Here is a 27,008-nt window from a genome sequence, read left to right on the forward strand (position 1 = left end):
AACAAAAGTTTACCATCTTTCAAAAGTTATGCAACTATGCCTCTCTTATTTCTACTCGTGCCCGTTTAATACTTAATTTGCATAACAATCCATCTCGACATTGAATTATAGACGATGTACTTAGATTTCTCTCTAACAAAGTAAACATTTCCTTCTACCAGAAAAGGAATAATATCCCAATCATTACAAAACTTGCTCATCGCACATACAGTAAATAATGTGAGGCACGCACACCTCACAAAACTGCGTGAACCTGAAAAATGGGTGTCGACTGCTGCTGGACAGCTGGGTTAACATGAACAGATAACTTCCATATCCCCTTAGATCTGTAATTGCTTTATATCATCACCCCTCTAAAGTCAGGAGTGTAATTTTCCAAGCAAAGAATCCGGCATCAAGACTGCAAGGGGGAGAAATGAAGGTACATTCACCTAAAAGCAGGGAACCATTATTGTCAGTACAACCACAAATCAGTTAGTTTTTTACAGTGCACTTAAAATCGGCGGACAACCAATGGCAATGTACCATATTGCAATAGAGAGGCACTGCCTATGCTAAAAATGAACTCAGATAAATTTCTACGATACCCTTGCTACTTGACTAAACAATGGCAGTGCTCCTCATACCTCAATTTGGCACCCTTACTGGTATCAATACAAGCAAAAAAGAGCTGCAATTAAATTAAAAGTGAAAAAGGAAAGCTGTTTCAATCAGAAATGGTGAAAGTCCACACTGGGAAGAACATACAGCTCTGGAGCAGAGGGAATGTTTTGAATGTCATTTGAACTCCTTTTAGATTTGTGCTTTGATTTCTTCTCTCGTTTCTTACTGCAGCCAAGTTAACAAAGATTACCATCGGCTCAGAATATGCAAATGAAACTAGAATGAAAAATTCCTATATATGAAAACTGTATAGAAAGTACTCGTCATGTGAGGTACGATTTCGACAAGATTTCAGTTTCCGATCAATGTGCTTCATATCCTCGGCAGCAAGGATCTTAAGTTTCCCAACCTGTGTATAACCAGTAAGCAGTTTAATTCAGTAAATTGAACCTGGAACAGAACCACAATGTTCTATTAGTCAGTAAATAGTCTCCACAGGCAAAATTCCCACCCTTGAAATTGGTATCAGGAACTTGAAATAAAAAGAAAACAAAAGAAAACAAAGGGATAACTTCACACTTCGCAGCAAATTACCCAATTATCTATAGCATTGAGACATTCAGCGAGCTCCGAAACGGTGTGTACAGGGTGCTGACGAGAGAGAATGTTCCTCAAGTATCTGCATGGAAGTATTTAGCTTGAAGAATGCTAGAGCAATATTTCATACCAGAGGTGGAGAGGAATTGCAAGAACTTATCTAGCAAAAAAAATTCAAGAACAAGTTTAAAACCTCTCAAAATCAAGAAATCCGTGCACCTCATTTGACCTGCGCAAAGCAGCCAATGCCAACTGCACCAAATTAAAAAAGAAACAACATTCAGACGTCATGAAGCTCTGTAAAGAGATGCTCCTCGCAGGAACTCAAAAATCAAGGAATTTTGACAATGAAATCCTAAGCTTCCAGATCATGTGAATTGTACAATCACATGAACTTTAAAGTTGAAATTTTAGACATGGATTTCCATCAAATCAGTGAAAAGGGCATAACTTAGTGTATACATGACTAAATAAAATGTCAAGTTAATTGCATTCAAGATGTTTACACAAATACACTCTCACCCATTGACAGGTTCAATTACTACGAACAGAAACCACAATACCAACCTTTAAATATTTTACAACTATTCTAAAACATTAACATTTAGATTTTACAGTAAACACAGTACGATATCTTGAACTTGAGATTTGTTCTGAAACAGGACTTCCACGTGGGGCCCAACCAAAGACACTGAATCCTATTATTCCTATCCCAGATCGAAGGCCAAGACCTCTTCTTCCCCTTAAGATATAAGCATTACGCTCCAACCAAAGACCCCACAACAGCAAAAGTCCCACACCTCCAACAAGCTGAACAATCTCTATTCCTACCAAAATCCATATAGAAAATAGCAACAAAACTTCCACTGAATCTAGACAAATCTGGCTCTCTCCAAAAATGCCAAACAACTTATTCCAAGTCCTCCATGAAAAAGAACAATGCGAAAAAAGAAAAGATTCTGAGATGTCTCTGGAAGTTCATTTCACAGGTCACCATGTCTATCATTTCCTTTTAGTCATTTTAAAGTGGATAACAGTATAACTCATTTTTGGGAGGATATTTGGGTAGGAGACATTTCATTAGAGTTGTTGGAATCCCCATCTTCAGACCATTTCATAATGCAACAATCCCAGCTTCTTCCTTTTCAGAGGGTGGTTCTCTTTCATAAATTTCCATTTTTCCAGAAGTAACAATGAAAGAGAAATTGATGAGCTTACTTCTTTATTAGCGGTGCTGGATGAATTCTTTTGTTCCTACTACAAGGGGTGATGCTCATCTTTAGATTGGGGAATCTTTGGGGTCTTTCTCTACTAAGTCTTTTTTTCACTCATCTTCTGAAACCTTCAATTCTCAGGCCCTCTCAGTTCAAATAAAATTTCTTGGCAAGCGAAGGTTCCTTTTAAGATTGAGGCTTTCAATGACTTCAATTTTCAACAGGTTTAATAAGAATGACTTGCTTGAGTCAAATGAGACTAATACTGTGCTATGAGTCAAATGAGACTAATGCTCATCTTTTCCTCCATTGTGTGGTGACATTCCTTCTGCTTTCTTATTCTGGAGAGGCATGGTGGCCCCACAAAATGTGTATAATATTTGTTATTGAGATTTTGGGGTTTGGGGAACAATAGAGGGAGAGCTTTATGGACTTCTGTTGTGTATGCCAATTTTTTGACAGTGGGGCTCCAAAGGAACACAATTTTCAAGGTTCATAAACTACTCTGAATTCGTTTTTGAGAGAGTTACTTTTCTTGCTTCTTTTTGGGCTTCATTCTTTCGGGATTTTTGGAGGATTAGCACTGCTGGCCTTAAAAGGGAAGTAGAAAACTAACAAATGACTTTTTTGTATTATGTTGTGTGTAATGTCATTACATACTGCTGCTTTTATACATAAATTCAGGTGCCTATAAATAGAAAGAAATCAACTTACACTCTATACAATTAATTCTAGGAAATTATAGCTAATAAGCCAAGTCTAATTCAGGACACACTAACTATGATTCTCAGCACACTCTATACTTAGAGTTGCTGAGAACGGTAGCTTTCCATATGCGGCAGATCTTCAACAAGCTTTCCATATGCAGCAGATCTTCAACACTCCCCCTCAAGCTGGCGAATAGATGTCAATCATTCCAAGCTTGTCCACCAGAGCTTCATACGTCTTCCTGTCTAATTCTTTAGTAAACAGATCTGCCACTTGTTGAGCTGTAGGGATACATGACACGCACTTCTCCAGACTCAATTTTCTCTCTAATGAAGTCTCTATCAATCTCAATATGTTTAGTTCTTTCATGTAGTACTGGATTGTGAGCTAACGATATTGCTGACTTGTTGAAACAGTAGAGCTTCAAGGTTCCATTGATGTTCATTCACAGGTTCTTCAGAATTAGTTTATACCACAGTATCTCATCTAATCCTTATAGCTAGGGCTCGGAATTCTGCTTCGTACTGGATCTAGCAACAACAATTTGCTTCCTACTCTTCCATGTAACTAAGTTTCCTGCCATATACACATAGTATCCTGTAGTGGATCTTCTATCATCCAGACATCCTGCCCAATCTGAGTCGGTACAAACTTCTACATTCAGTGTATCATGTTTTTTGTATAGGATGCCCTTTGCTGGCCATGACATCAAATACCTTAGGAAATTCACAGCTTCCAACGAAAAGACTTCCTGTCAAACTCATAGCAGTTAAAAGCGCGCCTCAGGCACAAGGCACAGTGAAGCGAAGAGGCTTGCGCCTCAAACCAGGTGAGGCGAGGAGACCTGCAAGAGGCGACGCTAGGCGAGACGAGGCGCACTGGGGCGACAGGCGCAGTGAGTCGCGCCTTGTGAATTTTTAGTCATTTAAAGTTGAGAAATAGCCTCAGCCAGACCCGTAGCCCTCATTCGACTCGAACGAACATAGCCCCTAGCCCCTCTCGGCCCTTCGAAGCCCTTCATGAGTTCGTTTTGCAGATTCGAACCAGCAGGAGCCTTCGCGATCCTTCGAACCAGCAACGTGAGCTCGTCTGCGAGCCTTCGAACCAACCGGAAGCCTTCGCTACTTCGTCTTCGAGCTTCAAACCAGGATCATGAGTTCGTCTTCGACATTTTGAAGAAGCACGACCCTTCGCGACTTCGTTTCCAACCAGCAGGAGCCCTCGCGACTTCTTCTTCTTCTTCTTCTTCTTCTTCTTCCTGCTGCCTGCTTGCTGCGTGCTGCCTGCTGCTGACTGTTGCGTGCTGCCTGCTGCTTCTCTTTTTCTTCTTCTTTATATGTAAGCTTATAAATTAAATATTTTCTTTAATTAATCTAAGCTTATAAATTATAACTAATACATAATATTTATTTTGTTTACTGAAATTTACCTACTGTTTTTAAATTTGTAATATTTAGTTTAATTAATGTAAGTTTATAAATTATAACTAATACATAATATTTATTCTTTTTATTGAAATTTGGCTACTTTTTTTCCTCTTCTTCTTTATATATAATTACTAATTAAATATTTAGTTTAACTAATGCAAGTTTATAAATTATAACTAATACATAATATTTATTCTTTTTACTGAAATTTAGCTACTATTTTTTAATTTGCAATATTTAGTTTAATTAATATGAGTTTATAAATTATAATTAATACATAATATTTATTTTTTTTATTGAAATTTGGCTACTATTTTTTGATTTGTACTCTTTTCTTTTGATGATGAACTATGTTGAATTGTTGATGCTTTTGGACTAAATTTTCAATTTTGTAACTGAATTTTTTGGCATTTTAAATTCTAATATTACTAGATATTCATATGTTCATATATCAATTACCCCAAATAGACATTTTACACCATTTTAATAATTGTGCGCCTCACCTTCATGAGCTCGCGCCTTGGCTTCAAAGACCCTTTGCGCCTCGGCTCGCCTCGTGCCTCTAACTACTATGGTCAAACTGAACATTTGTTTAGGTCAATCAAGTCCACCTTGACCACCATTTCTATAATATATTTGAACGTTCAGTATTTTCATAACTGTCCCTAATGATTTTTATATACAGATATAATTGAAACAAAAATTTGCTAAAAGCTTTCAAGAGCTCATAAAATTATAAAGAATAAGTAAAAACATAAACACAACACTCTGCGCAATTCTATCACACCATAAAGGGCCTAAAAGGGAATGACAAATCCAGCCTTACCTCCAGAATTGAAGAGGATATTTCCGTGACTTGAACCTGCGACCTTATAGTCTGATTTTAACCTTAATATTGGGTCAAGGCTGGCCCTCAAAAAATGGTTCAGACATAAGATTTGGAAACCTTGCTAGTCTTGTCATTTCAACTCCCATGATTTTTACAATCCCAAATTGAAATAAAAAAGCTATCATTTTCTTTATAATCTCAAAAAATCCTCTTCTCAAATCTTGCAAAAAGAACAACAATACCTAAAAGAGCAAACCAACCATATGAAGCTCTTTTGTCAAGCCTACCAAACTATTGTAGCATTAGCCTCCATTATAGTAGCACTCTAATCCCCTGGCATCATATTGATGCATTAACTCCAGGAATTAATCAAAGAATTTCTTTACTACGATAACTATTTTAGCTTACAAACCCTGAAATAATCACTGTGCCTTCACAAACACAAGACCTACTGCATGTTTTAACCCTTTTCCAACCTTTTAGGTGATTACAATCAACACTGTAAAGCCAAAATTATCAGCAGCCTAAAAATCCTATTGCCTTTACCTACCCAAACAATAAACTAAATTCTTCTGTAATTTTTTTTCTTTTCCATGAATTTTAAATTGTCCTCAGAAAGAAGAGAGGAACCAAAATGCCAGGGACACGAAGTATAAATCAAGGAAACAAGAAAAGGATAAAAAGAAAGACTACAAGGCAAGGGATGCTAAATCCTTATCCTTGAAAGAAGATCCAAAAGGCCTATTCCCCGCCTTTAACTAGACCACCTCCACATCATGTACTCCAATCTAGCCATGGGAAGATCCTTGTCCTTGAATCTTCTCTTGTTCATCTTCTTCCAATTGCCAAAAAAAAAGGTGATAGAAACCATACATTAGCTGTTTTAACCTTTGCATTTTTTTTGAATGACAGAATTGCTATTGAAAGGAAAGAGCAAAAAGGACAAATATATGGGCAGTATACATTTGATGATATAAGGTAATGATAAAAGGAAAGATTACAATTCAGGACTTCAAAACTTCTAGGAAGAAAAGCCTACTCCCCCTCTTTATCTACAATGCCCACAAATTATAGTTTCCACATCACTACTTTCTCCAATATTTCCAAGAGAAGCTCTTCATTTTCCAGAGTTCTCTTGCTCCCTTCCTTCCAAAGTAACCAAAAATAGCACAAGAACCATGTTTTTTTTTATAACAAAAAAGACATCATTGAGAGAATGTGTAAGGAAGAGATTTCCAAGAAACTGTCCAATAACTGCATCCTTCCACTTATATGTACCAAGCTCAAAAGTTTTATATAGAGGATTGATGAGTGTTCTACCTTCCTCTCTAATTGACTCAAAGAATTTCAGTTGTTCATCATTTGAATGAAAACTGCCCAGTTAACTTTCTTACCTCCAGAGGATTCATCTTGATCACTTTGTTTTTTGCCAGAAGATCTTTTAGGCAATTCAATTTTTTCCTCAACACTGCATCCTGTAGCCTTCTCAACTATCTTAGATATATTGTGAGAGAAAAGACCCATCCCAAGAACCAAAGCAACACAAATCAAAAAACCAATTCTTGAATTGAATCAGCAGAACAGATCCTGAAAAATTGCACAGATTGAAGGAAACAATTCCTGGTTGAATCAGCAGAACAGAGACATGCATTGAAAGAAAGTCAAAATCTGGATTCAAATCAGTTTATTCAAGAAGATTCAAGAAGAACCCAGGGAAAATTTGAAGAATGCGTGCTCGAGACTGCCTCCAATCATAAATTATAATAGTCCAAAATAACTAATACAATGTTAAGAAATTCATATATTTATTTTAAAATTTGAAGTAAATGAAGAAACACTTGGGGCTTGTTTTAGTCATGGAACACAGCTCTCTATTCCATTTTTAGAATTTCAAAAAATTGGGAAAATGCCACCTTGTTTCCCAGTTTTCTAACATTCATATGCAAACATGGAAAACAATAAAAACATGTTTTCCAACTCTCCTATGCAAATTTTGGGAAACAACTAGAAACTAAGGGCCTATTTGGTTTCATTGCTGTTTTTTGTTTTTGTTTCTGCATAGTGAAGAAACAGATTATAAAAATTCATTTGTTAATTTTTAGCTGTTTGTAAAAAAACTGGAAACCAGATTTTATGATTTTATGTGATTTAGAAAATTGCCTACGTGAAAAAAGTTTGCATTCAAAAAAAAACAAATTCAAACTTGTACTTCGCCAGTGTAACACAAATTACCTTTATACATAGTCGGTCTCTCAAGTCCGAATAATAGAACTGAGTTGTGTTAGGTAGCTGATAGCTAGTGTAAAACTTCGTCAGATATTTATATCATGAATTCTTACCAAATCCATCTGGGTCAAGGGAATAGACTAGGTCAGTGTAGAAAGGAGAGGGTTAAGAAGTTAGCACTAGAAACTAGGATTAGATTAGTAACTTGGAATATAGGGACACTTACCAGCAAAAGTATTGCAATAGTGGAAATAATGTTTAGAAGGAAAATTAACTTAATTTGCCTTCAAGAAACAAAATGTCTAGGGGAGAAAGCTGGAAAATTTGAAAAATCAGGGTTTAAACTTCGGTACACTGGAAAAGAGAAACATAAAAACTGGGTAGGAATTTTTGTAGACAAAGACCTAAAAGATAATGTTGTAAATGTTAAAAGAATAGGGGATAGGATCATTAAAATCAGGATAGCTCTAGGGCCTAGAGATAGTAAATGTCATTAGTGTGTATGCTCCCCAAATAGGCTTAGCAGAAAATCTTAAAAGACAATTTGGGAAGATATGAATAGTGTTTTACAAGGGATGTCAATGTCTAAAAAGACATTCATAGGAGCTGATTTGAATGAACACATTGGAAAGGACAATACAAGGAGCATTTGTGCGTGCTAGCCTCTATTTAGAGGCCAAATCTTAATTGGTTTACTAATAAGTGAACCGGTGGTGTTTGGTTGGACTCTGATTGGGTGTTGGATGTGCTCTGACCGAACCAGCATCTGCTCCTCGCTGACTCGATCAGCAGCATGCATTTAAAATATTTTTTACACATTTTTGCTTCATTCTTTTCTTTCCTGTACTCTCCAATTTATGCCATAAGGTTCTCTTCACTCTGCAGTGCAAGTAGGCTGCACACAACGATTCACTGTTGATATACCCATGTTGCAAAGAGAAATACATGGGATTAATTTTGAAGGAAGCGGTGATCCTATTCTTGATACACCTGAAGATCGGAGTTGCAAAGAGAAATACATGAAGGGGCAATGCTAGCTTCAGGTAAGCCATTTCCTTCAGTTGGGCTGCAATGACGGTGCTTACTTCATCTACGAATAGCATGTTGATGGCAAAGGAAATGGTGTAAGAGATGCTATGACCTCTAAGAAATTTTTCAAAAAATGGGGACGAAGGCATTGAAGGGGGATGTGGAATTGTTGAAGCAGGTTTGGAAGAAATTGACTGCAAACCTGACATTGTGGGACTTGGTGCTGATTGTCTTGGGGAACTTGGTCCTACTGATTCCAGCTAATTTTGCAAGAAGAAGAAATGCGGTTTATGGGGAAGGAAGAAATATATATATATATATATATATATATATATATATGTATATATATATATATATATTTTTTAATATTAATTAGTGACTGAAAAAAAAAATTTGGGATTAATGGGAAAGAGAAAAAATGTATATTTTTATGACATTAACTAGTGGTTCTTGCTAGTTTATATTTATTTATTATAAAATAATATTTTAATTTTAATAATACATGTATTAAAAAAATTTCACTTTTAACAATACTTGAATTAAAAAATATTTTAACTAATATTTGTGAGTATTAATTTTATTTTTAAAAATGCTTGCACTTTTTGACAAACAATTGTACCCTTGACATTTCAAAGGGTTAAAATAGGAAAACACATATATTCAAAGGTTAGTTACCAAACAAATAAAATAATTCAGCATTCAGATTCAAAGACAAGTTCTAGTTATATTTAGGACTCAATTCACAAATTCAAAATTGTATTCAATGTTCAGCGCTTAATGCTTAATTTTGTCAAACGCCCACAGAGGGGTATATGGAGGCCATGGATATGAAGATAAAAATGAGGCTTGTGACACAATTTTAGATTTTTCCATGTCTTACAATTTGGTTATATTGAATACTTTCTTTATAAAAAGAGGAGAATACTTAATAACTTTCAAAAGTGGGTTTAATAAAAGTCAAATAGATTTCTTCTTAACTTGGAAGGGAGATCGTCTATCTTGTAAGGATTTTAAAGTAATCCCAAGTGAAAGTTTGGCTACTCAACATAGAGTCCTAGTATTAACTACACATACTAAAACATGAAAGAGAAATAGTAGCATAAATCAACACCAAAAAAATTAAGTGGTGGAGCTTGAAGGGAGATAATATAGTAAAATTCAAAGATAAAATGATTAAAGAGTGTGATTGGAGAGGGTAAGGTAGATGCAAATACTATTTGGAATAAATAGCTAACACTATCGTAAGGATAGCATAAAAGATTTTAGGCGAGTCCAAATGAAGATACTCGGGTAGTAAAACAAGTTGGTGGTGGGATCAAGAAGCCCAAAAAGTTGTTAAGACAAAAAGAATTTGGCAAAAAAATATGACGAAATTGTAGAAATATAGAAAATCTTGAAAGGTATAAAGAAGCAAGAAAAAAATGCAAAAAAAAAAAAAAAAAAAAAGAGAAAAAAAAAAAACTATTTGTGAAGCTAAAATAGAGCTTATGATACTTTATAAACTAGAATATATACAAAAAAAAGTAGAAAGAGATGTTTATAAACTTGCTAGAGCTAGAGAAAGAAAATGCAAAGATTTAGGTGATGTAAAATGTATAAATGACAAGAATGATAGTGTCTTAACTAGAGAAGAATACATAAAAGAGAGGTGGCAAAGATACTTTGATAAGTTGTTTAATGAAAACCAAAATGAGATTTATTCTCAAAATTTAAGTCCTTGAAGTTAAGATGGCATTAAAAAATAGACGAACAATGGGAAATCTATAAGACTAGATAACATACAAATTGAGGTTCGGAAATATTTAGGGGATAAAGGAAATATTTGGTTAACTAATATATTCAACATTATTATAAAAACCAAGAAAATGCAGGAGGAATGAAGGAACAACATGTTAATACCTTTGTACATAAACAAAGGCGATATTCAAAAGTGTAATAACTATCATGGAATTAAGATTATGAGTCATTTAATGAAATTATTGGAAAGGATAATTGAACAAAGAATAAGACTAGAAACGAGAATTTTAGAAAATCAATTGGTTCTATGCTTGGGAGATCAACAATAGAAGTTATTTACCTTTTAAGAAGTTTAATGGAAAAGTTTCGAAAAAATAATAGGGACTTGCATATCTATTATAAACCTAGAGAAAACATATGATAGAGTATCTAGGGAAGTTCTTTAGCGGGTCTTAAAAAAGAAAGGGATATACAGTAGATATACTAAGGTCATTAAGGATATGTTTGATAGAGTAGTGACTAGCATTAGGAATGTAAGAGGGGAGTAGAGAGATTTTCCAATCACAATAGATGTACATCAAGGTTCTACTTTGAGTCCTTATCTTTTTATTTTAGTTATTGATGAACTTATTAGGAATATCCAAAACGAGATCCCTTGATGTATATTGTTTGCAAATGATATTTTGTTGATTGATGAAAGTAGAAATGGAGTAGAATCTAAGTTAGAACTTCAAAGAACTTCATTAGAGTCTAAAGGCTTTAGGATAAGTAGGAATAAGACAGAATATAAGAAATGTTATTTTCAAATAATGTAAGGAGTAATAGTGGAAAGAAGATTAAACTTGATAATCAAGAAATTAATAGCATTAATAGATTTTGATATCTTGGATTTATTATGCAAGCGGAAGGGGAAATTGAAGAAAATGTAATAGATAAATTAAAACAGGTTGGATAAACTAGAGGAGTGCGTCAGGCATGTTGTGTAATCGTACAATACCATTGAAATTAAAAGGAAAGTTTTATAAGACGGCTATAAGGCCGGTTATGCTTTATGGTTCAAAATATTGGGCAACTAAGAATCAACATATACAAAAAGTAAAACTTGTTGAAATGTGAATGTTAAGGTGGATGAATGATATAACATTAAAAGATAAACTAAGGAACGAGCATATACACAATAATTTAGGAATAGTACCAATCGAAGAAGAGAAAAGGGAGGGGTGGCTTAGATGGTTTGGGCATTTGAAACGCAGACCTAGTAGAGCACCTGTCATGAGGAGTGAGTTAGCTCTTTTTTATGGCATGAAAAAGGGTAAGGGTAGACCTAAAATAACTTGGAATGAGGTTGTGAGGAAGGATTTAATAGCCATGAATCTAATAGAGGAAAATGTTATTGATCGAGTGAACTGGTGCCTGCCAAAAAAGGATTCATGTAGCCGACCCCACTTAGTGGTACTTAAGGCTTGTTATTGTTGTTGTATAGTTGTTTGGCAACCTCTTAATTTTTAAATCTAGAAATAGTTTTTTTAGATTAAATCATTCATTTTATACACATCTTTTAATTAAAACTAAAATTAAATTATCATATGAATTTAAATATAATTAAAATAAAAAATATACACAAATTTCAAAAAATAATAAAAATAATAAAAGCCAATTACAAAATATTTTCACTATTTTTTCAATTCTCATGTACAATAAGATTTTTATTGTAAAGTAAAATTTAAAAATATAACAATTCAGTAGAAATAATTACAATAATTTTTATTTTTATTATAGTATTTTATTAATTCATATTATTTTGCAATTTTGTTATTTTAATCATATTTTTATAATATTATTTGATTTAAAGATAAAAATGAGCATTTTCTAATTAAATTTTTAATTTTTTTTATTTTTATAAATATTAACCAAATTAGTTTCTAGTTTCTAATTTTTAGTTTTTGTGTCTGAATTTTAGTTTTCATTTCTAATTTGCATTTTTGTAATTTTTGATAGTGATACCAAACGGCCCCTAAGGTGGCATTTTTCTAATTTTTTGGAAAGTTGAGAATGGAAAATGAAAACAATTTTCTACATTTAAAAAACCTTTGATATTTTTATCTAGTTAAAATTAAAAAGAAAAGATTGACCGCCATCATCAAGAAAAAAGTTGGAATTCAGAATTAATCCAAGTCATAAAATTTCTCTAAAATTTAAGCCCCACAAACATTTCTATTCTACCTAATCCACAATTTGATAAAGAAACATGGACAGAAATTCAAAAGCTAGAAATCAATTAAAGCAACAGCATGCTTTTGGATAAATGAATGAGAATACCTGACCAGGGGGGAACAAAAGTGGTGCATCTGTAAGCATAGCTTTATCAACTTCCGCCTTTGCAGTCTCATGCAAAGCCTACAACAATAATGAACAACATAAATAATCAGCTTGTTCAGGAAGACGAACAAGTCATATTATTATTATTATCGCGAAAAAAGTACATTACAGGAGGATAAGAAATCCTCCAAAAAAAGAGGAAAAACAGAAAACTAAAGTAGAAAAGCAAAACATATGCAGAACAGCAGACCATTCACACTAAACATCTTCAAGACATAATTCCTTGAAACAACCAGCAGAAACAGCCGGTAAAAAAAGCCAAATACTGAATCTTATCCCAATCCCAAATGAAAACCTAAGAAGTCTTCTTCCCCTTAAAAATGTGATTGTTCCCTTCCATCCAAATTCCCCACAACACGACAAATGAACCACATCTCCATAGAGCAGCCTTGTCTTTGCTCCTTCCGAACCTCAAAAAAGAAATAGCCAGTATATCCTCAAAAGACTCTGGACAAACCCAACTCTTCCCCAATAAAACCAAATATCTTGTTCCAAATCCTCCAAAAGAAAGAACAATGCAAAAAGAAATGAGAAACAGATTCAGAACTACGAAAGCAAAGAATGCACACCGCAAGAGATAAAACCTTAGAAGGCCTCCTACTCTGGAACAGATTGTTAGTGTTGACTCTATTAAGAACAACCATCCAAATAAAAGCCTTAATTTTTGTAGGAACTTTGGCCTTCCAAATCACAACTCCGCCTATGATGCACTTAATGTCCTAATATTTTCACGCACAGCTGGTCCCAAGCCCGGGTAAAGGAGGAGCGTTGCATTAGGTAGCTGACAGTCAGCATAAAATTTGTTAGATCAAGATGATATGAATCCTCACCTATTCGTTGGAATGTCCCCCATGAGCGACTCATTGCACTTGTACCACCTGGGTGTAGCGAAAAGTGGGCGAGAGTGGGCTAAGTCGTTGCCCTAAAGTGACGCTCCGCATCGGCACCCGGGTACGGTATCAAATACGCAAGGGTTCCTGCGTCATTCTGATGTGGGCAGGTAAAGAAGTTAGTTCACGAGACTAGGATTCGATTAACAACTTGGAATATAGGGACACTTACAAGTAAAAGCATGGAAATTGTGGACAATATGATTAGAATAAATATTAATATAATATGCCTTCAAGAAACTAAGTGAGTGGGGGACAAAGCTAAAGAATTTGATAAATCAAGATTTAAACTTTGGTATACTGGGAAAGAAAAACATAGGAATGGGGTAGGAATTATTGTAGAAAAAAACTTAAAAATAGCATTGTAGATGTAATTAGGGTAGGGAATAGAATTATAAAAATCAAGATGGTCTTAGGCCAAGAGATAATTAATATCATTAGTGCTTATGCTCCTCAAGTAGGCTTAGCAGAAAATCTTAGACAATTTTGGGAAGATATGTGTAGAGACCCAGAAAATTAAATTAATGAAGGTAATAAAAGAAGAGAAATGAAAGAGAAGGGAAAAGGAAACAGGGGATCAGCAGGGATTCGTCGACGAACCCAGCAATCTCGTCGACGAATATCCTTCTAAGTTTCATCAACGAAGTACACGTGTCTTGTCGACGAAAAGATACCGAGAGTCTGGGGAATTTCAAGAAATTTCAGGTTTGTCGACGAACCCAAACCAACCTCCTCGTCGACGAAGTGCCTTCATGGGTTCGTCGACGAATCACTTAAACTCGTTGACGAACGCCGGCCTATAAATAGTGAAACCCTAATTTTCGTCGTGATTTTCTCTCTCCTCTCGCTTTCTCTCTCTAAACCTATGATTTTCCCCCCCCCCCCCTCTCTCTCTCTCTCTCTCTCTCTCTCTCTCTCTCTCTTCGATTCCGACTTCGTTATAGCCCGGATTGACGATCAAGAACCACCACAAGGTTCATGGGGAGATTCTCTACAACTTAGGCAGAACAAATTTTCAATTTGGAGTTCTGAGGCACCATCCCAAAATCAAGGTAAGTAAGTTATTTTAGGGTTTAATAGGTTATTTGGAGCATTCGAAACCTAGGAAGTTTTAAATAAGAATTATTGTGGGAGTTGAGTTGACTAATTTGGGAAATGCGATTTTTAGGGTTTTAAGCTACGAACGCCGTGGAGCGTAAGATCTAGGGTGTTAGTCAGTAAGCCAAGTGAGGGGAATAAATTATAACAGAAATTTTAGAAATTTTGGGTTGAATAAATATGTGAAATGGAGATATGATATTTTAACTGTGTGTATTATGATATGAATAACAGACGAAATGGTGTGGCATATGAGTAATACTGAATTGTAATGTTTTGAAATGTGAAATATGAATATAGAAATGTTTTTATGGTAAATGGGAAAAATATGAGAATATGATATGTTTTATGATGATATGTGGAAATCCGAAAAATGAGATATATGTTATTATGAGAATGAAATGTGTATTGAAAATATGGGAAAGAAACATGGAAAATGTTGAAAAATGGAATACAAAACTGTTTTATTAAGAAATATTGAAATACATGAAATGTGATATATACCATTATGAGAAGAGATATGAAATACTGAAATGTGCATATGAGAATGTGAATATTGCAATGTGAATATTGCAATAAAAATGTTGAAATGTGAATATTGAAATATGAATATGAAAATGTGAAAATTGCAATGAGAATTCTGCAATGTGAATACTAGAAATGTGAATCTTGCAATGAGAATACTGCAATGTGAATACTGAGATGAGAATATGAAAATATGAATATTGCAATGTGAATGCTGCAATATGAATATTGAAATGTGATTGTGAAATGTGAATGATGAAATGCGGAAATGAGAACCCTGATGGACGATTGTTGATATAGAGCACGGTACTGTTGCTAGGGAGGTGTTAGTGCAACCACACGGTCTCGCGGTGAGTGTGGTGTTGGCAGTTGATTAAGCCAGTGAGAATGAGTTGAAAATGGAATTTAAAGCTTATAAAAGCTTGTATTTTATATCTATATGATTATGAGTATAAATGGTTTATAATGAAACTCTTACTGCCACACACTATAAATAATTTATTCTGTCTTACTAAGATGTGTCTCACCCAAATGTCTAAATATTTCAGGGAACTGTGACAAACCAGAAGATAGAGCTCCGAGATAGAGGGAGATGATACCCTAATAGATAGGGTGAGTGATTGAGCTAGGGATGTTTGACTCTCCTAGAGTATTTTGTGTTTCTTTTTGGGAGTGTGTTAGATATGTGAATATATATGGATGTATAGTACTCTGGTTATTTGTACTCTGGATGGTATGTATATATATGGTCTTCCGCTGTTAGGTATTTATTTATGTGATGGATTAATTACTCAATACCCACTTCGGGTCGGGTTATGTGTAAATGGTATCAGAATTTCTGATGTGGCCGATGTGATGTTTGTTTATTATTTATTAAAAAAAAAATGGTGTGAAAATCGAGGCATCACAATATGGATACTTGATAGTATTATACAAGGTATATTAGGGACTGAGAAAAATATTCATAGGAACAGATCTGACTGGACACATTGGAAGGGAATAAAGGTTATGAGAGGATACATTGAGAATATAGATATGGAGACAAAAATGAGCCTGGGGAGATGATCTTAGACTTCGCTGTGTCATATGATTTTATTACAATGAATACTTGCTTTAAGAGAGAAAAACACTTAATAACCTTTAAAAGTGGACAAAATAAAAGTCAAATAGGTTTTTTTTTAAACTAGGAGGGTAGATCATTTATCATGCAAGGATTGTAAAGTTATCCCAGGTGAAAGTTTAACCACGCAACATAGAGTGTCAATGTTAGATATATGTATTAAAAATGGAAGAGAAAGAATAAAATAAACTAATGCAAGAGAACTAGGTGATGGAACCTAAAGGGAGAATAATTAAATTTAAAGATAAAATGATCAAAGATGGTGATTGGACTCTAGAGGATGGGCTAGATACAAATACTCTAGAGTGGGATAGCTAGTTCTATTAAAAAGATAGCAAAAGAGATTTTAGGTGAATCAAGGGGAAGATTCTCGAATAGCAAAGAAAGTTGGCGGTGGCATAAAGATGTCCAAAAAACCGTAAAGAAAAAAAGAATTTGATATAAAACGTGACAAAAATGTAGAAACATGGATTACTTTGAAAAGTATAAAGAGGCGAGAAAAGATGCAAAAAAAGGCCGTTAGTGAAACTAAACATAGATCATTTAAAAATTTGTATGATAGATTAGATACAAAAGAAGGACAAAGAGATATATTTGAACTTGCTAGAGCTAGAAAAAGAAAAAGTAAGGACTTAGATAATATAAAATGTATAAAAAGTGATGATGATAAGGAAGAAGACATAAAAGAAAGATGACAAAGTTACTTTAGTAAGTTGTTTAATGAAAACTAAATAGAAGGCTTAAACTAAGAATTGACAAATGAGGAAAAGACTAAAAATATGAGATTTATTTGCAAAATTAGAGTTAATGAAGTTAAGTTTGCACTCAAAAAGATGAAAAATGGGAGAGCTATTGGGTCAGATAACATCCCAATTGAAGTTTGGAAATGCTTAGGTGATAACAGAGTTATATATTTAACTAATTTATTTAACACAATTATAAAAACTAAGAAAATGCCGGATGAAAGGAGGAAAAGCACTTTAATACTTATATACAAAAATAAAGGAGATATTCAAAATTGTAATAACTATCATGGAATTAAACTTATGAGTCATATAATGAAACTATGGGAAAGGTAAGTTGAACAAAGATTAAGGTTATAAATGAAGGTCTCAGAAAATCAATTTGGTTTTATGCCTAGGAGATCTACTACATAAGTTATATATCTTTTAAGAAGATTAACGAAAAAGTTTAGGGAAAAGAATAGGGACTTGCATATCGTATTTAAAAAAAAAAAAAAAGAATGTATGTAGTAGGTATAGTGATGTCATTAAGGATATGAAAGATGGAGTAATGACTATTGTAAGGACTATAGATGAGGAGACTAGAGAATTTTCAATCACAATAGGTGTACATCAAGGATTTGCTTTGAGCCCTTATCCTTCTGCTTTAGTGATGAATCAATTGACTAAGAGTATCCAAAATGAGGTTCCATAGTGTATGTTGTTTGCAAATGATATTGTATTGATTGATAAACTAGGGGCGGAATAGAGACTAAGTTAGAATTATGGAGAGAAGCTTTGGAATCTAAAGGCTTTAGGATAAGTAGAAATACGACCAAATAAATGAAATGTAATTTCAGTAATAGTAGAAAGAATATTGGAGACAAAGTTAAACTTGATAACAAAGAAATAAATAGCACTTGTAGATTTCAATACCGTGGATCTATTATGCAAGTTGAAGGAGAAAATGAAGAGGATGTAATGCATAGAGTTAAAGCAGGTCAGGTAAAATAGAGAAGTTCTTCAAGTGTGCTTTGTGATACCCTTATAATTAAAAGGGAAGTTTTATACGACGATTATAAATCCAACTATGTTATATGGATCAGAATGTTGGGCAACGAAGAAACAGAATATCCAAAAAGTGAAAGTTACCTAGATGAGAATGCTTAGATGGATGAGTGGTATAACACTGAAAGATAAATCAAGAAATGAACAAATTAGTGGTAAGTTAGGTGTAGCTCCTATAGAAGATAAGATAAGGGAGGGACGACTCAAATGGTTTGGGCTGCAATGTAGGCCACATAGTGCGCCAGTGAGGAAAAGTTAGTTACTGTAAGGGGCAGTGGAAGGAGTAGGGGTAGACCTAAAGTAACATAGAATGATATAGTGGGTAAGGATTTAATAGCCTTGAATTTGTCAAAAGAAATGGTCCATGATCGCATAAATTTGCGGAAAAGGATTCATGTACCCGACCCCACTTAGTGGGACTTAAGGCTTGGTTTTGTTGTTGTTGTTGTTGTTTGGCCTTCCAAATCATATGAAGGAAAGAAATGGACATATCCTCTTGAGTCAATAACTCAAAGAAAGAATGGCAAGAAAATTCTCCTAAAGACTCTAGCACCCACTTCCCCACCCACTCCCAAGTGGCCACCTCTCTATCACTCAAAACATCTACAAAAATGAAAATCCCATGAAAAATTCTCCCCATTAGAAAATTAAAAGGAAGAAGTAGGGCCATAATATAATTAAAAAAGACAATACAAATGAGGAAACGACAGAAAAAAGCTGAATCTCCCACCCAAGGGCCTTCCAAAAACAAATACTCATCCCATTGCCCAACTCAAATTTGGTATTTGGATTTAGGAATAAAATGTGGATAAAGCTGAGATATAAATCTCCAACAACTTTTACAAGAAGATCTAAAACCTACAATAGTATCCCATACATTTCCTTGCATGCCAAATTTACTTTTAATTACTTCGTGCCAAAGTGAGTTCTCCTTCAAGGAAACCTCCATAACCATTTACTCATAAAGGCAAAGATCTTTCTTCTCCCCCACCCTAGACCAAAGAAAGTCTTACGATTCTCCTAATAGTCCTTTGTGTTTTTTTTTTTTCTTGGCTAAACATTCTCTTAATAGTCCAAGAAATCCCAACAGGAACTTTAAAAATAGACAAAACGTAAAGGGAAACACTAGAAAGACAAGACTGAAAAAGAGTAACCCTTGCACCTAAAGGAAACCGAGCACCCTTCCACCCATCAAGACACTTAGACACCTTCTCTACCACAGACCAAAAGCCTAGGGACCTAGGATTCCCACCCGACCCCCCTAAATAGGACAAAGGCCTAAAAATTTAAACAAAAAAATAATTAGTTCAAAATTCCCCAGGGGAACAAACTCCACAATGCGGAATTGTACAAGGACCAGCCACCAATGCTGGAATGGTCTATTGCATGGAATTAAGCTTGGAAGGGTGTGGCTCAACTGCATATTGCAGAACAACTCATGACAGCTGTAATCCAAGGGCAGACAGTGACTTATGATTATTAAACAAAATAAAAACATAATCATCCCATACCGACAAATTAAGAAAACAAAAACAGCAGCATCAGTAGCAAAAATAAGAGCAACTACCAACAGCAGTTTCCAGGTCAATTACATGCAAATTCATTGACAAAACCATAATAACAGCAGCTAAATTATGACCTCTACAACAAAGAAACATGCTTTGTGTTAAATCGTAAATATAAGGAATAAGTCATATTTACAGAAGTGCAAAACATAGAGCAAAAAAATCAGAAACAATCTTCTTTCATGTAATACAGAGCAAAACAAATGCCTACCTTCAACAATTGAAGCTGGTCATTCCTTGCTTGGCAGAAGTCCTGGAGAGCCAACACTAATTGTCACTGACTCACCAATCCCAACAAATGATATAAAAGAAATAAAACCTCCCAGCATGACAGACCAACTAGAGAAAATAGTTATACAAAATAGGCATTTATAGTTTTCATTGGTATGCATAAATCAGAATCATATATAAAGAACAAATTGCTGAAACGTACCACCATGTCATCTATAAAACCTTCAACTGCACGATAGGGTGCATAAACAATAAGATCAAACCCTAGACTCTGCAAAAACAAAGCAAATGTATAGGAAAAATGAAGCAAAAGCACCAAAAAAGACGATAATGATGTGAAGCATATTCATGCCTGGTAAACTATCATCTCATTATTGAGAATCATTTGGTGATCCTGCTCAATCCCTTTACCAAGCTCCTCCGCTGATACATGATTTTCTTCTACTTTACAAGCCGCATATATGCAGGTTAACCTGTTTGTGAAAGAAAGCAATCCCAACTCAGTGAATGAAATTTTACGTCATTTAAATAATCCAAGAGCTTCCTTTCAAATGAATCCACATCAAATGGATTGCATAGTCATTTAAACAATGCAAGGACGCCTTTTCAAAAGGGTTCACGAATTTACATATCATCGAATGGATTGCACAACGATAAGTTGAATTAAAACAAAATAGAATTCAAAAGCTGCAATATTTTCTCAAGACACAGAAAACAGAATAAAATGGAGATATGAAATCTAGCATAGACCAGTGGGTCACGCCTAGCATCCAAACCAAGAATACAACCAACGTTGAAACATGTTTCTCAACAAACTTTCTATAGTGCATCCAGGTGTACAAAGATGCATTAAAAAAAGAAAATTTAATATATTGCATCATATGAGGAACATTCAATTTTAATGCATAAAAATATGAAATAGAAATAAAACATTCTCACATAATGTGTTTCGGGTGATGTTCCATCACCGACCATTGCAAATAAAACCTTTTGAAGTAAATGAGAGCAGTTGCCTGCAAAACAAGAAAAAAATTAAGCAGGGAGCTCTCTATATTCTTCAACAATATACTAATATTGAAGATGAGGAGGAGAACAATGATCACAATTAGATCCATATGGAATGAATAAAAAGCAGACAAAAAAGAATATGGGATTAAGTACCTGGATTTTGTGAGGAAATTTAAAGGCTCCACATACTTCTTGAATTTTACCCTCATAAAAGACCCTCAAAAATTTTTCTTCTTCAACATTTAGTGGTTTTGAGCGAGAATGCTTTTCAGCTATCATGAAACCAACATGATATAGTCACAAAATGGTAGGAAACACTGACGCATAAGAAAAGCAAAGATCTTAAATCATCCAATCAAGAAACTAAGGAAAGAAATTCACATAGAGCTCTAAAAGAAACAGTTATGGATGAAGAAAAATATTTACCATTCTGAGGTCCACGGTATGACAAAGACCCATCAATATTTACTTCCATTAGTGTTGCTCCATACTTCATAACATAATAGGTGATAATTATCAGCAAAATAACAATCTCAATATAATAAATTATGTTTTATAAAGTAAAAAACAAAAGAAAATTGACCAAAAAGCATTTGCAGTAGTAAATACACCCAAAAAAATAGAAAATTATATCATTGCATAAAATAGCTAGCTGACGTGCAGTGTGCTACACATCTTAATGATGTTTGTTTTATTTGACGTCCCAAGGACATGTAACGTTAAACTGCAATTGCTTCTACATACATACCAAATGGGTGTTAGTTACCTCAACAAATATGCAAAATTACCTTTAAAGCTTTTCAACAAGCAAATTCGTTCTTGGTATTCCAAGCACCAGTAATATTCTAGAAAAAATGACAAAGCCTTCGATAGATGCTCCTCATGTTCCTCCAAAGTGGAACTATAAACAACAATGTCATTCAAGTATGCAACAACAAACTTGACTACAGAAAGTCATTGGTGCATTCGTCAACTTGAAGGGCATCACCAAAAATTCATACACCTATATTATGTCACACAAATAGTCTTCAGCCTTCTCCTATCCTGATTAGGTAGTAGCCTGATTGCAAGTTAAGTTCAGTGAAGTACTTGGCATAATTTAACTAATTACCAGCAATAAGTGAAATGGGATACTTGTTGTGCATAGTCACTCTGTTGAGCATGTGGTAATCCACACACATCTGCATGCTCCCATCATGTTTCCTTTAAAACAACACCAATGCTCCAAACAGTACTTTGAAAGGACGTATATAACTCATTTCCATTAACTCATCAAGTTGTTTCCTCAACTCTACAAACTTTAGAGGTGCCATGGAGTATATGGCCCTTTAGCAGGAGACTTCACTCTTGGTAACAACTCGAACTCATGTGCCACCCGTCTTTTTGGAGGCAAGTTGTATGGTAGCTTATCTAGCATCACAAATTTGTACTCAACCAAAAGATCTTGGATGACAATAGGAACTCACTCTTGCCCTACCTTTTCATCCATGACTCTCATGGCAAGATATGTCTACTCATCCCTTCTCAATCCCTACTTGAGTTGCATGGCTGAGAGGAATTCCTCATCGTCCCTTTTTTTTGCAACAGCTTGCACCATGCAAGGGTGATCTCCCATTGGACAAAGGAACAAGCAAACAGCACCTATACCACTTTAGTCTCCCAAAAGAATTCCATTCAAGGTATCACTCAGAAATCACCCATAATTCGCCTATCCACTGTCCAAGCTTTGCAATCACTTGCTTGGCTACTCCCAAAGTAGGTTGATTTCTGAAGTTAATTGCTTTTATGCATCCTAAATATTCCTCCAAGTTTAAGTCTAGTCTTTGCACTTCCGCCTATGAGATAAAGCTATAAGTAGTATACACTATAATATGGGTGCTTTTCTCATTGATCCGCAAATCCAAAAACACTAACCTTTTATCTTGGGTAACTTTTGGTTCTTTCCTCTCTAATGCAATGAGTAACCACATTGCGCCCATCCTTGGGGCATCCTCCTCATCTTCATCTTGTACTTGTATGTTCTCCACAAGTGAAGTTTGCAAGGTATTCAACAATGACTCATGAAGGCAATTAGCAACCCTATGAGGGCTTTGACATAAAAATCATGCCAACTTACCCTTACAACTAATTATGTTGAAAGATCAAGATGACAAAGCTCCTTTGACGTTGATGGCTTAGTGTTGGCTCCCCACTTTTGGCCTTGCTGTTGTTGAAAGACTTTCCGCTATTTCCATCCAACATATCTCCTCGAACATGGTGGAGCTTTGTCTAGAATAGTTAGCCAAGTGTTCAACAACAACCTGTGCAATAGATAAGTCTTGAACTCTTTATTAATGAAACTTAGCCCTTACCCACAATTTCAATCCTTCTAGGAGATAAAACATCTTTTCTTTCTTTGACATGTCCCAAATATCCAACTTCAAAGCAAAAAATTGTTTCACACTCATGGCTCTACCAATGTGCTTAAGGTCTCGCAGTCTGCACTAAGTGTGCTCAACGTTCTCAAGGAAGAATTGGGTCTTGAGCTCTCTCTTCAAGTCTACCCAACTATCAATTACAAACCATCCATTCTAAATCTCATTATACTTGGTACGCCATCATAGAGTAACATCTCCACTCAAGTACAGAGTTGCTATGGATACTTTCTCCTCCTCCGAGTCAGTCATCATCGCATGAAAATATTCCATGTCAAATAAAAAGTTCTCTAACTCCTTGGCATCACCAGCAACCCCATATGCTCGGGGTTCTAGCACCCTTGTTCTTCCTACTCTATCATTGTAGAATTGGAACTTCCAACTACACGAACCATCTGATTCATCTTGTAAGCTCGCAGCACAAAAATCCTCTAACAATCCCATAATATAACCCTGTTTATGTTTTTGTGATGCCCCAATGAATCAACATGGTTCAACAAGTTTGGCAATCTCCACAAACAAATTGTTGGTTGTCTCAACTTGCACGGCTACGCAAGCACATCAATTCTCTCAATATTGGTGTGTGGCAAGGCCTCTCATCAATGTTTCACACAATCCCACAATATGAAGGCAATCGAATCATGAAGCAATTAACCAAGCTCTAATATTAATTGTCACAGGTCAAATACTTCACACTTTGTGAAGGGTCAGCGGCAATAATTATAGAACTCTTGCTTAACTACTCAACTAAAAGTATAATATGGTTTCAATATAGTAACACATTCTCAACCATCAAATGCAAAGTAAGCAAAAGCAATAAGCAATCATGAAAGCAAATGAGAGCCGCATAATAAAATGTAAAGCAATGAGTTCATTATTCACACCTCTGTGGGCAACATGTGTTTAGCAAGGAGGCAAGTAGGCTAAACATGTTTACAATAGCTAGTGAGTTTTACAATGATTGATGGGACTCACCCTCCCCTAAAAAGCTTTCTACACTATTCTGGCTTTGGAACTATAAAACATTAAACTAGTTGAGGAGTCATACTTCTATTTTCTATAAAGGCACTACCCTACTCAAAAAATAAAGTCTGTTCTACTATTTACATGATGGCTATCCATCCCATCTACACAAGACAACCAGTCACAAGCAAGCATAATGCCTAGAATAAGCTTGGGTCATGACAATAGGTTATTCCAATTTGTAAGAATTAATAGACATGTCATGGTTTTTTGTTATCTCTTAAAGAACTTGCAATTATTTTGGAATTTTTTTGGTACTCATTAAAAAGAAAAAAAAAAAATGAAAACAAACAAGCAAACAAGATTTCTGTTTTGTCTTCATTTTGGTGATAAAAAAGGTTGAAATTTTTAGTTTTAAATTTTTCATTTTATAATTTTTTATAAGTGATAACCAACAGCCCCTAAAATTTTCCTAAGGAATTAAGCAAAAATAAAAATCAAAAAAAAAATAATTTAATAAGCAAATTATCAAAGTTTTAAACTTTAAAATTTCTGCAGTGACTTGTAAAATGCCATTTTTCGTGCAATTGCCCTCTCAAGTGGCCCTTGGAGAAAGTCATATTCAAAACTATGTGCTTAATATGCAATAAAATATCATTTATATGCAAATAACATGCTCTACCAACAAAGTCACTCCACAAGAAGTTAAACTTTAAATTTTTTTAGGAAATACTAAAAAGACAATTTTTTTTCACACAATGAAAAATATAAAATAATTAAAAACATATTTTGATGGTTTCCTAATGGTTAATTATTTTCTTTGTACTATTCTTTCTTTGCTAAATCTTCTAAGAAATCTATGATCCTATTGTATCTTTCATTTTCTACCAATTAAATCTCAGCCTCCCCTTACCCACACAAACACACATGCATGCACAAAACATGGAAACATTTGACATATAATCCCAATATTAGGCCCATTTATTTTGTGCTTGATAATATTCTAGTAATTATCCTTTAAAGTTTGATTTTCACAAAGGCAAAGACAACAACAGTTTCACTTATGTCTCACATGATCATGGCACTCCTTTGTTTGCAATTAGAAATACTTGTAAAATTGTACATGGAAACTTTTTGTTGTAGACTTATACATGGTACAGTCCAACATGGTAATTAAAATATTACAAAATACCAACATGATTAGATCCATCAACTTGCAAATATCAAATGGTTCCAATAACTATAGCCATAAACTAAATAAACAAAAAAATAAATAAATAAATAAACCAATCAACAAAATGGGCATCCTCTCTTAATTTACAAACTCTATGTAACTTAAAAGCTTTGATGAATCTTGATCCAAATGTATAGTTGCTACATAGATAACCTGAAAATTACGCACTCAAATCACGAAATGATCTCTCTAGTTGTGGACCTAAGGCTACACACATTATGCCTTTTCCAAACCTCCAATATAGCATGGAAGTCATGTGCCCAAAGTGTCGCATATAACTTAAAAGCCTCGGCCACTTTCTTTCTTATGGCCAAACCAAAGATAATACACGTGCAGGCTAGATAGCCACCACGACTACAAAAAATGTTCAATGATTCAGTCCTCAATCCTCATAATTAATGAAATCACTAAATTTTTTAAGCCTTTCTTTAGCAAGAAAGCCTTCATAAATATCTCTTAAGGCATGGATTTTAGTTGCTCAATTCTATAGCCAATAAAAAGATTCTCACATTAAGTTCACCAAACAAAGAGTGACGGAATAAACAAAACAGCTTACTATTGAAACTCGGAAAACCACATAGAGACATGCTTTTGGGATCAGTATGGATATTTCTATATATAAATCCACAAAATATACACAGTAAAACTAACCTAGACTGCCTCCATACCTTCTCCAGCATTTGTATTGCTCTGTAATTTGCAGCTTGGTACTTTTCCATCTAAATCAAAGAAAAAATCATTTGATTGGACGCAATGACTACATAATGAACCAAGAGCTCGGTCTGAATTTAAGAAAAGGAAGAATCTCAAATTTTGCACAAATTTTAATACATTCCCAAGTTTTTTTCTTTAAATTTTGTAAAAGAAAAATAAGAAGAGAACACAAAGGAACCATCCATTTTTTGGTCTCTTCAACTTGTTTCCCAGTGTTTTCCAGCAACCACGAAGAGGACTGAATAGTTGATGGAAAAAGGATTGAAGAGGCATTACCAAGTCTCGTGGAGAGAAGATCCACTTGACTCGATGAGTCGAGGTTTGAAAATCAGCCATAGCTACAATGGTCTCTCAGAAACAATAAATTTGAACTTCAGTTAATCAGCTCCGAAATCACTCTCAAAACTTGGATTTGCAGAATGCAATTCTAAGTGCAAGTTCAACAACCCTATGGTCAACTGTATGGCATATGTCTTGCTTCAGAAAAAGGGTGCTCGGCAAGAGGGGGAGAGAGAAACAGAGAGAGATAAAGAGGTCGGGATGGTTCAGTCGCAATCTTGTTAGGAAAACGGCACTTCGCGTAGAGATGAGCTTTCGCCAACGGGACGAGAGCGTAACCGTGGGGAGTCGGGCTTGCGACTGCAATAAACCATTCGATGGGAAATGGTTGAGTTTTTTTTTTCTTTTTTTGGTTTGGCAAAAGACCC

The 27,008-nt window shown here is 34.7% G+C and overlaps 1 protein-coding gene across 3 annotated transcripts; it reads right to left on the reverse strand.

Annotated features, from left to right (window-relative positions):
* On the reverse strand, positions 1-27,008 carry LOC131166453 (cyclin-H1-1). Of its 3 annotated transcripts, XM_058125041.1 has the most exons (14): positions 26,578-27,008; positions 26,256-26,306; positions 21,403-21,466; positions 21,130-21,248; positions 20,908-20,981; positions 20,321-20,441; positions 20,171-20,239; positions 19,949-19,990; positions 12,690-12,767; positions 1,394-1,452; positions 1,198-1,282; positions 924-1,012; positions 748-828; positions 1-431 (listed from the first exon to the last, which is right to left on the reverse strand). In XM_058125041.1, the coding sequence occupies exons 1-14, from the start codon at positions 26,635-26,637 to the stop codon at positions 428-430; spliced, it is 996 nt and encodes a 331-aa protein (XP_057981024.1). In that variant the 5' UTR covers positions 26,638-27,008; the 3' UTR covers positions 1-427. The 3 variants fall into 3 exon arrangements, with proteins under 3 accessions (XP_057981024.1, XP_057981023.1, XP_057981025.1); XM_058125040.1 differs by having other exon boundaries at positions 1-828; positions 26,578-26,985; XM_058125042.1 differs by lacking the exon at positions 26,578-27,008 and having other exon boundaries at positions 26,239-26,307.

This window comes from Malania oleifera, chromosome 10, assembly GCF_029873635.1.
Source record: "Malania oleifera isolate guangnan ecotype guangnan chromosome 10, ASM2987363v1, whole genome shotgun sequence".
Classification (NCBI taxonomy): Eukaryota; Viridiplantae; Streptophyta; class Magnoliopsida; order Santalales; family Ximeniaceae; genus Malania; species Malania oleifera.